The 17,991-nt window shown below is 45.3% G+C and overlaps 1 protein-coding gene across 4 annotated transcripts in view; it reads left to right on the forward strand.

Moving 5' to 3' along the window:
* MRE11 (MRE11 homolog, double strand break repair nuclease) overlaps nt 1–17,991 on the forward strand; it is a 346,093-nt gene that overhangs the window by 215,661 nt on the left and 112,441 nt on the right. For all 4 annotated transcript variants that reach the window (XM_069202423.1, XM_069202427.1, XM_069202425.1 and 1 more), the window contains one exon: nt 4,032–4,138. In XM_069202423.1, coding sequence (XP_069058524.1) covers nt 4,032–4,138 — 107 coding nt within the window. The remainder of the gene's footprint in view (nt 1–4,031; nt 4,139–17,991) is intronic.

Below are 17,991 nucleotides of genomic sequence, written 5' to 3' on the forward strand. Positions count from 1 at the left end.
TGTTGAGTGTAGTTATCTTTTGATGATGAACTTGGCTTAATGCTCATCTCATACAACAAACTATTGATGGTCAGCCAAGTGAACTTGATCACACCCTCAAGATCCTTTGAAAATCTACAGGTGGCTTCCCCTCAACACCTGCCAAGCAAGTACCTAAGTACACATAACCAGCAAGCTAGACTAAGAAACATACTCGCGCCGAAATTTCTGTCCAACGCGTCAAGTGGCTCCAGACCATTCGCGGTACAGCAACGAGACCCACACAACCTCCTCTATACATCCACATCCCCACCTCACAGATATCCACTGGCTCTCTGTACACAAACGTAGACAGTTCAAATTACTCTCGCACACATGCAAAGCCCTACACAATTTTGACCCACCCTACCTGAAAAACCGCATCAGCTTCCACACCCCCTACCAGGCACCTCAGATCAGCTAACCTCCTGCTTGACTCAGTCACCGACATCCGAAGACCCAGCGCAATTGCTGCACCTTCTCGCACCTGGATCCTAAAGCTAAAGTCTGGAATGTACCTTCACATTAAGGCCACCAACTCAGCCCCACAATTTAGGAAGATACTGAAAGCTTGGCTCTTCTCATTGGACCCCGGCAAGGCAGCTAGTGATTCTCCATTCTTGTCAGCGACAGGATACCCCTCCTGGATGAGATGCATGATTTACAAGTACACTTAACATAACAATAGAATGGTGGGGCTGCCTGATCACCAGCCACACTGTGCTGGGAAGTGTGTGTTAGGTACCTGATACTGTTTTTGGGAGGTCTTTGTCTTTGTATGGCCAAACAACAGTGAATTCTGCATCTGTTTTTGCTTCTGCTGTTGGTTTGGCTTTCACGTTGACCTGCCTTTTGCATTCTTCAAGTGCCTTCGTGTTTTAGTTTGTCTGTGCCAGTTTGGGGGCTTACAATGCAAACAGGGTTACTGGATCCCGGTTGTGGGAACTGACGTCTTTTACCTCTAATGTCCAGCACTGGCATACTATGAACTCTGAAAACTGACCCAAGCTAACCCTTTAACTCTTGACTCTTAGGGTAGATGGTATGGGGGTCAGACTCAACTAAGTAACTCACAAGTAACTCTCATTAGATTGCTGAATCAGTGTTTTAACTCAATTAAGCAAAAGTACTTTCTGTCAGCGATGCAATACTACACAAATCTAGATTGATACAGGAATAAGAGCAATTTCTGGGATAACAGGCAACTACAGGAATTACTGGCAACTAGGGAAATAGGCAGGCACAAATGCACAGTGTATACAGTGATTCAGGTTTTGTCTAGGTTTGTAACCATGTGATGCGTCCTTAGTCTCTTCAGCCTAATGTTGCACTCCTAATGCTTTTACAGTATTTCTGACTATGCCCCTAAGTCTCTGGCAGTCTCAGTAGGATTATTACTTTGTGACCGGTGCAGTGATGGCACAGATCACCTGGACCAACTCCCATGCTTTAAAACTGGCTGATAGACCTGATGCTCATGGCATCGTATGAATGCATAATATATAAGCTCAATGACAAATTCCACGTTTGGTAGAAAATTGGGTAGATTTGTTGTGGCCCATGGAACGGGTATAGCGTACACTTTACCCAGTAAGTGCTGGGCCATTCAGTACTGCTGAACGTTTCCTGAATCCTGTGATTCCTGCTTCGCCGTAATCCACTTACACATGATAGCCTTTTGATTTTTTTTTTTTATATTTCTTCCTTTTTCTGAAGCCCAGTTGGCTGCTAGTCTGAGTCAAATTTTTACCTTTGTCACCTGCTCTTCAGGCCTCCCCACCACATAGTCTTCCCTGGCTCACCTGTGTATTTCCACTTGAGATAGGAAGATATTGTTTATTGACTTCTATTACTTATTTTGGGATCCATGTAATGAAACTGTCCCTTTTGACTTTTGTGTGTGGTGCTGTGCATATTCAGAATCTGTAATGAAGAATTACTACATTATTAATAATTTAACAATAAATAATTGCTTGCAGTTTCGACAAGCTGTGCAGTTAGCAACCCAAATTCAGCACAAATACTTCTCATCTAGAGAAGGGTGTAAATCACATTTCAGAGAAGTCTTATATTGAAAATAATGCATGGCCTGGGCAAAAGTTTGGTTGTCTTTAATTATTTATGAATTTTAGATTTCTCCTCGTTGTGGTTACTTCAGAGCAGTAGGTGATTTATAGAAAAAACGGATGCATTCTGCCCGTGGTCTACCATTGGTTTTGTGTTTTGTAATTCACATTTGCGTGTTCTCTCTTTGCTGGCTTTAATTGAGGAAGTTCAGCTTGAGTTCGTCCCTTCCCGTGGAGCATAGCCTATTTACTGTATTCTTCCACAAGTGCTCGCTTTCTGTTGAAATTGAAAATGGTTTGCCTGTAATGGTAGTGTGCTGCCACACCATGCATAGTCTACACTGTACCACTCCACTCAACACCACTCCACCCTACAACACTCTACTCCACTCTATGCTTCTCCACTGTATGGCACTCTATGACACACCACTCCATTCTGTGTTACATCACTCTACTCTACATCACTCCACTCTGACACGCCACTCCACACTATGATATGCCACTCCACACTATGATATGCCACTCCACACTATGATATGCCACTCCACACTATGATATGCCACTCCACACTATGATATGCCACTTCACACTACGATATGCCACTCCACTCTATGATACGCCACTTCACTCTATGATACGCCACTTCACTCTACGACACTCCACTCTACGACATGCCACTGCACTCTACACCACTTCACTCTCCTCCCATCCACTCTACTCCCATCCACTCTGACATTGTACGACACGCTACTCTGACATGCCACTCCACTCTACTCTGTAACACGCCATTCTTTGCCACTCCACTCTACAGCACACCACTCTGACTCACCACCCTACAACAAACTATTCCACTCTACAACACAACACTCAATGCCTCTCCACTCTACTACACTGTACTCCACTCTACTTTTGTCTACTCCACTCTACTCTACAGCACACCACTCCACTCTACGCAACTTCCCCCATGCCACCCCACTCCACTTTACTCCACTCTACCACACTCCACTCTACCACACTCTATTACGCTCTACGCCACTCCACTATTCAACACTCTATGCCACTCCGCGACACTCTGCTCGCCTCAACACACCTCCACTCCCCTTCACTCTACTCAACTTTACAACACTATACTCACTCCACAACACTACACGGCACTCGACACCATTCCACTCTGCACCAATCTCTGACACTTCACTTTATACCACTCCATGACACTCATCTTTACTTCATGCTACTCCATTCTGTGACACTGTACTTCACTGTTTGCAGCTCAACTTTATGACAATCTACTACACTCTACGCCCTGACACTTTACTCCACTGTACGGAACTCCATTTATGCCACTCCACGCCACTTTACTCCAATTTGCCACTACACTCTATGCCATTTCTCTCTACGACACTCTACTCCAATTTACGCCACTCCACTATGACACTCTACTCTATGCCCTTCCACTCTACTTGCTCCATGACTCTACACCCCTCTCCATTCCAGGCCACTCTACACCACTCTTCGACACTCTACACCACTCCATGATAATCCACTCTGCAAAACGCCACTTCACTCCATGCGACTCTCCTCTACCCCACTAACGGTTAGCACTGCGCTGGTGTACAACATGGCTAAAACACAGTGACAAAGCTAATAGCTCATGCATAGGCGTGACATTTTGGCTTTGCAAATGCTTGTTATAGTTGAAAGCATACTGGAAAAGTTTACCTCTTAGCCCTTCCTTGAAAGGTTGTAATTTGTCTCTACTGTGAATATTGGGTTAGGTGAGTTCCACAGCATGGGCCGCTGAACTCCTGCTTTCCCGTTTTTTTTTCCTGTTTGAATGCTCTTTGAGGCAGAGATTGAGTTTATTTTTGGTTCTTTCAACATCTTCAGCAAAGGAGGATGATGGATGGGTAAGTATGGAAGTGTAACCTGTTTGTTTGTGTTTTCTAGGAGAGGAAGAAATCAATTTTGGAAAACTTGTTACAAGGCACAGTTCAGACCCAACAACACTGAGGGTAGAGGACCTTGTGAAGCAATACTTTCAGACTGCAGAAAAGGTAAATTCTACAGTATGGTATAATTTATACTACCATTCAGCGGTGGCCTTTCTGCTAAAGCGGAGTAGCATTGCCCCACTGCTTTAAGCAGTGCAAATAAAATAAAATAAAATGATAATAACATGCTGTTATTATCATTTTATTTTTCAGTGCTGGAGCCAGGTCAGGGCACGACGGGGCTGGGCTTCGTCACCAGGAGGAGGAGTGGAGTGCACCATAAGTGTGCATGAGAGTTTAGCTGGCCGTGTTGGGCTGGCCAACAGACATGCACACTTAGCCTTTCTCCACCCGGGTGGAGAACATGCACAGGCTCCCACTCCCTGTCTGAATGACGAACCAGACCGCTCAGACCAATCACGACGCTGCTGTCATGCTGGTGACAGCAGCGCCATGTTTGCCTTAGGAGAGTTGGAAGCCTGTGTGCTGCCAGGAGTCAGGAAGAGGACGAGGACGAAAGAGAGACTGAACCTGTCTCCCAACAGAGCAGGGAAGTGTTTTTTTTAATCCCCCGCTCCTGCCCACCACCCTTGTTCAGTAGCAGCCACCACTGCTACCATTGTCAAGTTTTGACTGTCTTCTTTTTAAAAAAAAAAGCCACTTCCCTGTTGCTCTTTCTGTTTTTTGGCAATAACTAAGAATTTAATACCGAAATGGGCATTATTTAAATGTACAAACAGTCAAGCATGTATTCAATGAAAATAAAGCTGGCTGATACGTCAGGATGTTTTTTATTATCATTTTCGAGCACAGCTGCGTATAGCCAAGCATTGGATTGATTCTGTAATTTCCACTTCTCAGTATTGGTGACAGATATGTGTAATATGCAAGAAGTCAAAAATGAGATTTATAGGTGAAAGTGTCATAATGATAAAAACATGAAATGAACAATCTGGGGCTCTTTCAAAAATTGGATGTAGTATTTTAGATGTGTACCAGTTCTCATGCTTTTTTAAGAGATAAATGTAATTAGCATTTTCTAGTAACCAGCATACAGTATATTTTACAAGCCATAGTGACAGCACAGATGTGCTTGTATACAGCGTAGAGCGGCAACACGGCCAGAATAGTACAGCATCAGACAATGCTGTATGCAAAATGTAGAGTATTTTTGACATGAATGACCATGAAGACTATTGACTTAAGAGTATTGGCATAAATCGTCAGCTACCAAGAAGGAAACCTGCATGTTCAAAAAACTGGAGCCCCCTGTAGTAACAGGTTGTTGCCAGGTTCTAGCCCCCCACGTGTCAGTGTGTAACCAGTGTTGTTTTGATGGAGTCATAGGCCAAGAAGGCCCCTCCATGCCGATCACATTTCTCCTGCAGTTTCCGAAGGCTCATACGAACGAGGTCTGATTGTAGGCCGCCAATAGTAGTGATCCCTGCTGACTCGCCTTGTGCGGAGACCAGTGCTTTAAATGGGCCGGTACTGTCCGGTACTGAGTACCAGCACTTTTTTATTTTGAGAGGGAGAGTACCGGCACATCTCAAGGAAATTGTAATACTTTTAATTGGAGAGTACCGGCACTTCTCGGAAACAAGCAGGTATTCTGGCACAGAGTACCTGCACTTTAATTTTTCCATTTCAAGCACTGGCGGAGACCACTCCCTGTCGAGAGCCCTGTCAGTGGTAAAGCCGAGGAATACGGACGCCGTGTTCTAGTGCGTGGGAATCCCATCTTCAGGCATTCCAAGGCTGTTCGCACCAGTAGCCTGCGGCGGACGGCTCCCGGGAATAAAAGCCCATGTAAACAACCCTCTGTCAGCCCAACCTGGCTAATCCCGTCTCCCAGCGTTGCTGGTTAGTCAGTTTAAAGCCACCCACAGCAAATGTGCTGCTAAATGATACTGAGAAAAGTTTGGGGCACTCATTCCACCCTTTCCCCCAGATCAATTCAAGCAATAGGGAGTCCAGTTCATAAAACCATTGGCGAGGGACGACCACAGGGACATTAGTAAAGAAATGGAGGCGGCACGGAAGCATCACCATGCCATGGTGCTTTCTTTATATTTGCCCTTTCAGGTTTTTCAGCTATTCTGACTGTTCCTATTATTGCAATGCACTTAGCTACCAAACCTCTGTAAATGAAAATGATCTTTAAAATGATCTTGCGAATTAAAGACTGTCATACATGTGTGAGGATTTGATGCAGAAAGGTGTCTGGGGTATGCCCAGTGAAATATTCATTTCTCAGGTGTAATCTTGTGTAACGTCTGGGATTTTGTGTTGCACTTTTTCGAGAAATCCCAAAATTACGCGATGTTGCATAATTTGAAGTCCTTATAGGTAAACATTCTAACACTGGACCACAGGATCAACGCGATAGAATGGAACACTAACAATTGTTGTTTCCCATTCTTGTGTTTCTTGCACTATTTTTTCAGCACGCATCTGAAATGGACACGAGCAAGCATTCTGCACTAAAATAGAGTGCTAAATGCCAGGTTTGCATTTGGTTAATTTTCTCTAAATGGTTATGGTTACCTTTGGTGGTCTGTAGGCAAGGGTGCCTCTCACGGTGCCTTTTCAGTCTGTGTGCAGTTGGAAGTTGTGGTTTTCCATTACTGGTGTTGGGTCGTCAGGGGAATCATGCAGCGGATGGTATCCCAGCAGACAATGGCGATTCCACCTCTGTGCTTGTTGGTTCAGTCCTGGTGTGTTATCTTGTAACCTTCGGGGATGGTGGTGGCAATGTGCGATGTTGAGGCAGGGTTGAGCCAGGTTTCTGTAAGGAAGATGACATCCGGAGTGAGAGAGGAGATCGTGTCCCAGAACTCAATTGCATGTTTAACTACTGAATGTGCGTTGAGTAGGATGCACAGAAGTTGTGTCGTGGTGATCTTGGTCGGTGTGTTGGGAGCGTTGGTTGCTTCGGTGCTGAAGGTGAGGCGGCAGGAGAATGGTCCTCTGGTGGTACACGAGGATGAGCCACAGACAGGGTTGTTGCTGAGTCTGGGGTTCAGGGCTCAGAGGTCAGTGTATCTTTATCCAGGCGTGGACAGGTGTCTGCTGAGCAGCCACACTGTGGCCTCCATTAAGTAGGTCATGAAAGGAGGAAGGGGTGCTAGGAGGTGGTGGGAGGGGCTAGGCGTGAGGCAGAAAAACATCCGGCAGGTGGGAGCGGGAATGGGGACAAAAAAAGAAATGAACAGGAAAAGAAAGGGGACAAAAATCAGGAGAGAGTACTCAGAAAAAAGAGGGGAAAGGAGAGAAAAAGCAGTGAAAATAAGGCAGAAAGCTGGATCAGGACTCAGAAAAAAAACCCAGATGGAAACGAGGGAGAAAGCAGTGAAAACGAGGTACAAAGCAGGAGAAAGCACTCAGATAAACAGAGGGAAAGAAGGGAGAAACCAGTGAAAATGAGGCAGAAGGCAGGAGAAAGCACTCAGAAAAACGGAGGGAAACGAGGGAGAGAACAGTTAAAAGAAGGCAGAAAGCAGGAGAAAGCACTCAGAAAAGCAGAGGGAGAGAATGAAAAGGTAGTGAGAATGAGGCAGCAAACAGGAGAGATTGATGCAGCAGCAGGGGACAGCTGGCCTGGGACATTCAACTTTTTTTTTTTAACTATGCTTTTGAGGATCTAACCTCTTGCTTTGGTTTTTAAAACTCTAGATATTCTGGAATTGCAAGCAGAGCAGGATGGAGTGCTGTTGATGTATGTCTTGTAGACAATGTAGTGTGGTTTGAATGTGATAATGGGAATGGGGCCATGGTGATATCTAGCGTAGGCCTCTTTTCATATCACTGGCTTGAAGACAGAGGCTACGTTCTGGTGGTTCAATGTCTTTGGTCATTATCTTGTTCAAAACATCAACTTGCAGTTCACTACATTGTGTACGAAAAGTACTCGAGGCACTCTGAAATGACCAACCCACCTCCCCTCAAATATCCCCCCCCCCTCCCCACCTCCCAGCCAATCGTTACATCTTATGGCCACCTGTGGCAGTGGTAGCATCAAGCCCCTGTCATAATGGGCCCCACCTGGTGGTTGAGGAAGTCACAGCCCCAGGTGCAGTATTAAAGGGGATACTGGTTCCTTTCACAAAGCCATAACAGACCACAGGCAAGTGGCTAGCGCTATAATATCAAGCGCTAGACAGCACAATAATGATGAATGGAATGCTTGAATTAATCTCAGCCACTTGCACCGTCCACATGCAAGTCAGTCATGGTCCTGCCCTAGAAAAGGATGTTCCTGTCCAAACTGCAAGTCCATTTCCCCTCTGAATAGGAACACAGACCTCTCCAGCCTGGTTTGGCTTTATTAGGCCTCTTCAGAGGGGTGCAGCTTTAGTCCAGTGGTACAGTGACCCGATCCCCCACTTCTTGGCATAGCACTACTAGGTGGAGTGGGAATGCAGAGACTTGGGTCGCTTTGGGTTCAAGGTGCATCTCATTGATGAGACTTAAGAAGTAATAACTTGAGTTTATTAGTATCCCTGTTAAAATGGGGCATGCTCCTGTTCTCTTTCAGGTAGGTCTAAGGCTGATTTCGACATGGTTGGTACCCTTCTGTAATCGTACAGCCAAGCTAAAAAACAATGGCATGTAATATTACTATTTTAATTGCCAGTGTTTCATGATGATTTACTCATATCCACTGATCCATTTTTGATGACTGAGCCGCCTTAAGTGATGTAAGCGCCCAGAAATGGCTCCCTTTATTTCTGTGCCATAGAGCCTCAAACTGCATCTCACTGATGAGGTGCAAATAAGTCAAGACCAGGTAAAGTTTTTTGTGTTCCTGTTCAAAGGGTTTATGGCCCACCAGTTGGGCTGGTATTTTCCTATCTGGTAGGGGCGAGGCTGGTTTGCATATGGTTGGTCCCCTTCTGTAATGTCAGGGCAAGAAAAAACGATGGTACAGAATGCCCCAACAGTGGTTCAGATTAATTCAAGTATCTCAGTTGATAAGATTTAATTTAAGTAATGTCATATGATGTCTTTCATGTTGGAAACTGCTAGATGGCGCTCATGCAGGAATTGTATTTTTGTAAATGGCTTATCCCTTCTTTATAAAAGGTTGTTAAAAACTTTAAATTATGAACTTCAGGAACCCACAGCTAAATGTCTTTCCCCCAGTCCCCTGTATATCACCCACCAGCTATTGGTGTACATTATGTTATGGCTGTCAGACTCTGCAATGCATCCATCCCTTGGGCTGTCTGAGGGTGTGGCTAAAGAATGATTCTACATCCAGTGCCCCTTAGATTCCCATTAACCACATTGCGCAGTGCGTATGCTCTCTGAGACCAAGTTCATACTTTTTAAGGTGGTACATCCTGTGGTATCTCGACAGCACGTGGTCCTAGTCTCACTTAAGGGCTCATTCTCAAACTCTGTCTTCCAAACTGAGACTGCCTCTGGTAACTATTTGACAGTTTCTAACAGTCACTGTTTAGACGGCGGCCCCCTATTTTTGGTCCATTATATGACTATAATTAATTATAAAACAACAAGGTTAGCGCTATAAATGTATTGATCCCCTACTTTTCTTCTGTGTAGGAACTAAGTATGTCTTTGCTTATTTTACTCCTGATCATCACCTGAAGCCAGCTATGTATGTCGCCCCACACTATAGTACGAGGCCCAGTCCTTTCGTATACGTAAATCCTCTCTCACCTTGCAAAGCTTATTAATGTAGGTCAGTGGTTCCCAACCTTTTTACACCTGAGGAACCACACTGAATCATCACTTGAAGCCGGGGACCCCCAAGGAACTTTTACGATTTACATTTCAAATATTAAAACAGTAATTCACAAAAAATACACAAACAAGTACACACCAAACATATATTCAATAAAGATATAATTATTTTATATTGAAAAAATATGTAAAATCAAAACATTTTAATGCAAAGGTTGGCGCTGCATCTCGGCGTGTAACTTTTCAATGTTTGGTTTTATTTAGGAAAGCTGAATCCTTAGGTCAGATTCTACATTTCCCAAGTGATTTCTGTTTTTATTTTTTAGGTATACAAGATCTGAGAAAGTTTTTTTTTCACATAAATATGTGGTGGGGAAAGGAAGTAAAACCATAAGGGCCTCTCATCTTTCCATCGCCTCTCAGTCACATGTAAATCATTTGTTTTATAGCAACTCTCATGCCAGTGTAGAGTGTCAGAGCATTTTACAGGGGACAACAAGTTGTAGGATTCACATGTCATATATACTGGTAACATTTTCTAAGAGTGCTTGGTCTGAAGAAGCAAAAACTGAGGATTCAGCACACAACACAGTGGTTAGCTTTGACTTTATTAATAAGAATGTATTTCTATGCAAGCCAACCTTTTTTAGCAGCGGAAGGAAAATTAGGAAACAAAACAACTTTCTAATTTGTGCCTTGGAGTTTGAATGCAGCTTCGCTTCTTAATGGGAGTTCATAGCTCACTGTGTTAGATTATGATTGTAACTTATGTACTGCTCAGTATCAAAAGAATCTGTGACAAAAGCAGCAACCCACTGTGTTAGGAACATAAAATATTGTTCTTTGCCTGAAACACGTTCTTTACAGCAGGCATATTAACCATCTGCGCTACCTTTGAGTCAAAGTTGCCACCAGGCAAATCTCCCATCTCTCTCCAGCAGGTACATTATTTACTAGAGTAATCTTGACGCTTTTATTTTCGTCCGAAAGCTGCTGGATGTACGAGGAAGTTTGCAGTGCTTTTAAAATTGCTGCACAAAGGAAGCAACAAATATTTTAAAAAATGCAAGTGTTTGAGGCACCAGCTGGAGAAGTGCCTTCTTCCCGGCCCAGGCCTGCGGCCCGCTAGGAATGTGTTGCGGACCCCTAGGGGTCCACGGACCACAGGTTGAGAACCACTGATGTAGATGAAAAGGTACTGTGTGCCCCATAATTCATGACAGTATGATCAGCTAACCTAGAAACAGGCAGATCATTTTGTTTGAAAATATGATCCCCAATTTCTTTCGCAGTAAGTCCATTTGACATACATACTATGTTGAGGAGAGTGAAACTGCAAGAAGTTGTGACTGGGCTGTGTGATTATTTGTTAGGTAGAGAGCTGAATGGAGGTGCTCAAGGCAGGACTGGCCCTACTGCCCATTGGGTGTTTCCCTGGGAGGCTGGAAGTGTGGGTGAGCTTTTGTTACTGGGAGCTGCCTTTGCAGCAGTACAGCAGTTTTGAAAACACTGCAGAGTTTCCTGTCTATCCAGTAGTTTTCAGGCAACAATAACAGTGCAAAGATCTCTCTGGTGCTTAATGTACCTGCTGGAGAGAGATCGGATTTTTGTCTAGTGGCAGACAGTTTTGATCATCTAAGGTAGAGCAGAGGGATAATATGCCTGGTGCAAAGAATGTGTACCATGCAGATTACAGAACCATATTGTATATGCATAGCGGGGTAATACTTTTGACATAGCAATCCCTTTGTTACAGTGCAGTTCATAGGTTACAATCATCAGCGGCGGCTCCTCCGCAATGGTGGAAGAGCATCGCCCTGCCAGCTCAGAGCCAGCAGCAGAAAAATAAAATTATATTTAACTGTCGTTTTATTTTTCTGCTGCTGGCTTGAGCCATCCTGTGCAGCGAGGGGTAGGGCTGTGGTTTGGCGGGCGGAGAAGGGTGGGGAGTGAGTGCACTTAAGTGCGCATGTCTGTTTGGCTGGCCGTTCTAGCCTGGCCAAACAGAGATGCGGAGTTAGGTTTCTTCAACCCGGCTGTATTTGACAGCCGGGTTGGAGAAAGAGCACAGACTCCCTGTGCTTGAGCGAGGAGCAAACCAGCCTGCTTAGGCTAATTCCTGTGCTGCTCTCATGCTTGGTCACAGCATGAGAACAGCGCAGGGATTGCAGAGGGAGTCTTTGGGACCAGGAGGTAGAGGAGCAAAGCAGCACAAGGGGACCAGCAGCACCAGGGAAGTGTTTTTTATTATTATTATTAAACCGCCCCCCACGCGCTCCCCTCCAAACCCACATGCTCAACCCGTGCTGCCGTCACACCCTCTTCACCCACCCCATCACTTTTATTTTGTGTCGGCCGCCGCTGACAATCATAATCTAGCACAGTGAGCTATGAACTACCATCAACCAGCTCCTTGCAAGCTGCATGGTACATTTTATAAAGTTATGTTTTTTCTGAGCCTTTGAGTATCTTCGTTTTGCTAAAAAGGGTTTGTTTGGGTACAAATAAATTGTAATTGGTAAAGTCAACCCTAACCACTGTGTTACGCTCTGAATTTTATGTTTACGCTTCCCCAGACCAAAGGCTCTTAAAAATGCCTCCCAGTATGGATGACATGTAAATCTTACACCTTGTAGTCTCCTTTGTCTTATGTAACCTTGTTACCTCGGCCCTGTGCGAGATTTTCGAAGCAGACGTTGCACCCTTTGAATAACTGCGGTGTCCTCATAATGTTTTCGCCGCCCGTGATACATGTAAGGATTGCTTCCAGAGCACAGCTTTTCTTTTTTTTTTCTTCTTGGGAAGCACCTGTGAATCGTCTTTTTTCAGAACCCATTTAGGTTTGATTTTAAAATGTTAGGAATTTGTAAAGTTGATATGAAAACATACTGCAGTGAGTCAGAATGATGCTTCTTTTTAAAGTTGGAACAACCATTTTTTTCGTGTCTATTTTGAGAAATGCAAGGACAGTCGAGGCATGTGACCTATTAGCCTTTCGATGAGGATGTATTTTTGCTTACTGCTTGTTCTATGTGTTCCACCTGTTATGCCTATATATATATATATATATATATATATATATATACACATATATAAATATATATATATATACAAAATAATAATTTTATTAAACTGTAAAATTGCTGAAAAATATTTTTAAATTTAAAAAACAGTTTCATATTTGTATTTTTTTAAATCTTTTTGTTAGCATTTTGTTCATGATCATACAAAATGAACATACCCACATTAGACCAAGAGAACACAAGGAGAATCGTTACCAGGCCATAGTACATTGGATAGCGAGAATAGCATAGTGCTGTATGCAAATTTCCAGGAGGTGAATGCATGAGGGGCGGGAGTAATAACCAGAATGGAGGCCATCCGCCGATCTCCAGTTCGTTCTTTCCAGGACTAATTGAACCATACTCTGCTCAATTTTGTGTCAGCTGAGAACTTTCCATCCTTAAACCATAGCTCCTTCCATCGTCTCTAGATTTTCTCTTAGTCTTCCTAGGGCAAACCCTGGTGGCATAGATCACTTTTTCAGTCCCCATGCAATCATCCATTCCTGCAATCCATTGTTTCTAAGTGGGGACCTCCTTCATCCCGCAGACCAGCGCCACAGCCTTCTTTGCTACCACCACGCCCAGCGAAAAAACAGTAGTTTCTTACAGGGCATGTCTTTATCCCCCAGTACTCCCTGGAGCACACATAGGGGGTTAATTGGAATCTCTCCTTCTAATATGTCCCCAGGTTCTTTCCATGTAGTCGACCAGTATTGCTGTACCATTGAACATTCCCATAGTGTGTGATAGAATGAACCCACAGGTGGGCAGTGTGACCGTCCCCATCTTCTGTATTCTTTCCCATGCTATATTGACTGTTGAGGATTCTAAGCTGTATCAGGCGGAATCATGCCTTAATGGTCACCTCCTCCTAATCCCCATCCTCCCTATCTCCCACATCTTGATCTCAACGTCGTCAGAGGTCTACAAGGTCATCGGGTTGTTATGAATGAGAACCTTGTACGTGGATGATATTGCCTCCCTCTCACAAGGGTCCAGCCAGCAGGTTATTGCCTAGCAGAGTCCCCTCAGACAGCAAAGCCCAATCCAAAATCCCCACTCTTAGGACATTTTGGAGCTGGGTGTATTTGAAGTGTTGCATGTGTGAGAGACTGTGTTCCTCTTGTAACCAGGGGAATGATTTAAGTTCCCCATCAGCCATTACATCCCCAAGCAGACTATGCCACTCATTTCCCACGACCAAGGCCTTGTAGCTTACTCACTTCACGTAATGTTTCTCCAATCCAAAACAGTGTGGCCTTAGCAATCAGTCTCTTTCACCCCACCTGGGACTTCGCCTTGTCCCATGTCGCCAGTGTCACCCATTCCGAGATCAAGAGACTTGATCAGCCCTTCTTGTTATGCATGTCGTGCCTCCAGGGTTGGGGTTCGTCTTGAAACTCCAAATCTTTTGGACATGTGTCCAGTCATTTATTACATACCTAGGGGAGGACAATCCCTCTTTTCTACACTGAACGAAAGAGAGTTGATAAAGCTATCCAATGGCTCCTTCCATCCCACGGAAGCCATCAGACTTCCCTGTCTGTCAGCCTAAGAACATTTCGGGTATTGAGAATGTTGCGTTCTGTAAGACGAATTGGAGTTTGGAAGGGTAATCATTTTAAAGATGACAGCCCACCAAGGAGCATTAGGGAGAGTTTTCTCCATCTGGCCATATCTTCCTGCAAGTGCACCAGATGAGGGTCCAGGTTCTTCTCCCATAAACGTTCTGAACCCTGAGGAAAATAGATCCCTCGATATCTAAAGCCCTCAGTTGTGACCCTCAGGGAAACAGGAATAATGTGTCCATGTCCCACTGCCTTGTCTTGAATAGAACTGACTTTCTTCAGGTTACCCTATTGCCAGAATAATCTCCGAATTCCTCTGCCCTTTTTAGCAGGGGAATCAAGGAGACTTTGCATTCTGCAATATAAAATAGGACATCTGGGCCGCCATCCACCTCTAGAGACCTGACCCAGCAAGCCAAACGTTCTGTGCACACAGCGAACAGCAATGGGAACAGTGGACAGCCCTATCTGGTTCCCCCGACCCAGCAGGAATGATTGCACGGTCATCCTATTGATCCTCACTGATGCCATGAGCTCAGCATATAGGTTTTGCCACCCTCCTGCAAAAGCGAGCGCCAAATCGCCGTAGCACCGCAAAGTGATAAGGTCAGTGGATCAAATCAAATGCGTTCTCTGGGTCAATGGAGATGACTGCCAGAGGCGGTCATTTTGCACAGCATCCAGTCAGTTATGTAGGCATCTGATGGTCTGTCACGTAGACCGGCTTAGTATGAACCTTGCCTGATTGTGATGAACCAGGGTGGATATTACTTCATTCAACCTATGCACCAGGATAATAGCCAAGAACTTACTGTCAAAGTTCAACAAGGAGGTGGGGCAGCAGGAGAGCCACGTTAGGTTTTTCACATACCTTCCTTATAAATTACAGTGATCATGGCATGTTCCAGATCTAGGAGAAGTACTCCCTGGATACTGGAGTCTTCGTACATTGTTAAGAAGTTGAGGCTCACCACAGCTACTAATCTCTTCAATAATTCTAATGGTAACCCATTAGGACCTGGGGTTTTCTCATTGTTCATGGCTTTCACTGCCTCAGAGAGCACCTCAGGTGTAACTTCCCCTTCCAGCATCTCTACCACTTCTCTGTCCAGTTGCAGGAGTGTCAGTCTTCTCAGGAAGTGCTCTAGTTCTTCTTGTCTATGTTGCCAGATTCATTGAAGGTCTGGTAATATTGCACAAACTCCCAGACTATCCTTCATTTTGGGTAAGTCTATCCATGTTCTGCCTCTGCTGGTACCCATCTAACTTGATCCTCCCTGCGACTCAGCCACGCCAATAGATGTCTAGCCTTGTCTCCGATTTCAAATATCTTGTGTTGCCCAGCCAGGTGATGGCGGCAGGCTGACTTCTCCACAAATGTGATACTCTGTCTTTGGCGTCTCCAAGAGTCGGCTCGCCACTTCCTCCATGTGCTGTGCCAGTTGCCGCTCTTGAAGCCGTACCTGCCTTTCCAGCTTCTTACAGACTAACATTGTATCCAAACTATTTCATAGGACCATCTTATGGGCTTTCCATACTACCTATTGTGAGTCCACAAACCTTCATTTCCTTCAAAATACACTGTTGTATTTGCTTGTATCTCTGTTACCATGGCTGGGTCCTGCAGTTTCTAGGTGCTGAGGCGCTACGGAGACTAACTGGTTGATGAAAGCTCCCAATATCAATAGTGGTGAGTGGTCGGAGATTCTCCTTGCCAGTTATTCGCCCCATGGATTGGAGGCACTAGCCCTGTTGGGTTGAACAGGGAGTCTAGTCATGAGAATGTCTCATGGGCCCCACAGTAGTAGGAATAGGCCCCCAGTGGGGTGTGTCAGCCTCCAGATATCTGCTAGCCGCAGCACCCGGGTAAACATGTGTAGAGGGTCAGTCTGCCTGATCCTTTTTCATGTACTATCTATGCTCAGGAGCAATACATCACTCCAGTCATCCTCCATCAGAGGGATTGTTTGACCTGCATCTAACATTATGGGTCCTACTTTATCCAATGCTTCCTGTGGGAGCTGAGGTGGGGCATAGACATTGATGAGCGTGTAGTCCTGTGTACCACTGAATCCCTGGCACTATCCTGTCTGGGTCCAGCCATGCACTTGCGACCTTGAAAGTGAGGTTCTTCCTCTCCAGGATTGGTACCCTGTGTGAGACTTTAGTGATCCCTGCATGGCCTACTAACGCATAGTGCCCTCTTCCTAAGAACATGTACTTGGTTCCCAGGAGGTGTATTTCCTGTAGAAAAACTGCGTCAGAAGCTATACGTTTTATTTATTGGGTTAGAACCCCTCTCTTGATCTTGTACCCTAGACCAAGGTGATCATGGCTACCTCCTCCCCCCCATCATGTGGTCCTGGCTCCTGTGTGCTTTCTGTCCCCCCACTTCCACCCACCCATGTCCTCAACATCCCTGTTGCATGAGTTCCTACCCTTTAATTTAACTTTTCACAAACTAACATGAAGTCCCCCGGCCCCACAGTTCCTCTCTGTAAGCGAAAACATGCTCAGCAACTACTCAGAAAAGGTCTGACCCCCCCCCTCATCCCCCCAGACACACAAACTCTAAAACCAACTTTAGCTTTGAAAATGTTCAGGAAGACTGTGTACCGCCTTTTGAGAACCTCTCATTAGGGTGTTGATGGTGTGTCTGTAACCTACCAGTGGGGGTGGACGTCCATGCCCACCGATTCTCCTCCTCCCCCGCCCCCCCCCTTTCCAGGCCACATAAACAAGAAAGTGTATACCAGCTCCTCTACAGTGTAGTCCAGGTTCCCAGTGCCATCAAGTGTCCCTTACTTCTGCCGACTTTCATTGGACTGGTCAAGGCAGTTCAAATAATGCCATCTGCTGCCATTGGGGTCACCTCAGTACTCAAGCCGAAAGGATCCAGTGCAGAGTTCACATCTGAGTATGACGCGGCGCAGGAAGGCCCAAGGCTGGCCGTCATTGCGAAATCTTGGGAGTGGCATATCGTCGCAACTGCATTCACTACTCTGGGCCTTTCTGTTTTTGCCTGTTGCCTGTGAGGTTGAGGGCCACTCATCTGGAGGTTGGACGGGATTTCTCTGCTTTCACCCAGCCAGTTGCCAAACATCTTCCCCTCCACCACCTCTCCCTCCTGCTCCAGCCATCTACAAACATCTCCAGGGGTCTCAAAGAAATACGTTGAGTCGTTCTTGACTATCCGGAGTTTAGCCCGGTATAGGAGTACACATGAGAGTCCCAGTTGTCGTAGTTTTACTTTTACTTCCAAAAATGAGCTGTGCCTCCTCTGGATCTGCAGCATAAAGTTAGGTATAGGTGGACCTTATTGCCATCTACTGTCCAGGGGCCATGCAACCTGGCGGACTTCAGGATCTGGTCCCGGTCTCTAAATTTAAGTAGCCTTGCCACCACCGGTCTCGGAGGTGTCCCCAGGACCGGCTGATGCTCCAAAACACAGTGTACTCTTTCAACCGAAAACAGGTCTTTTGGGGGGGGGGGGGGCAATTACATACATGGTCTGTGAGCCATTGCTTCTCATAAAGTTCCACTGATTGCACCTCGGTCTGCTCAGGTAGGTCTG

Source organism: Pleurodeles waltl, chromosome 8 (assembly GCF_031143425.1).
Source record: "Pleurodeles waltl isolate 20211129_DDA chromosome 8, aPleWal1.hap1.20221129, whole genome shotgun sequence".
NCBI lineage: Eukaryota > Metazoa > Chordata > Amphibia > Caudata > Salamandridae > Pleurodeles > Pleurodeles waltl.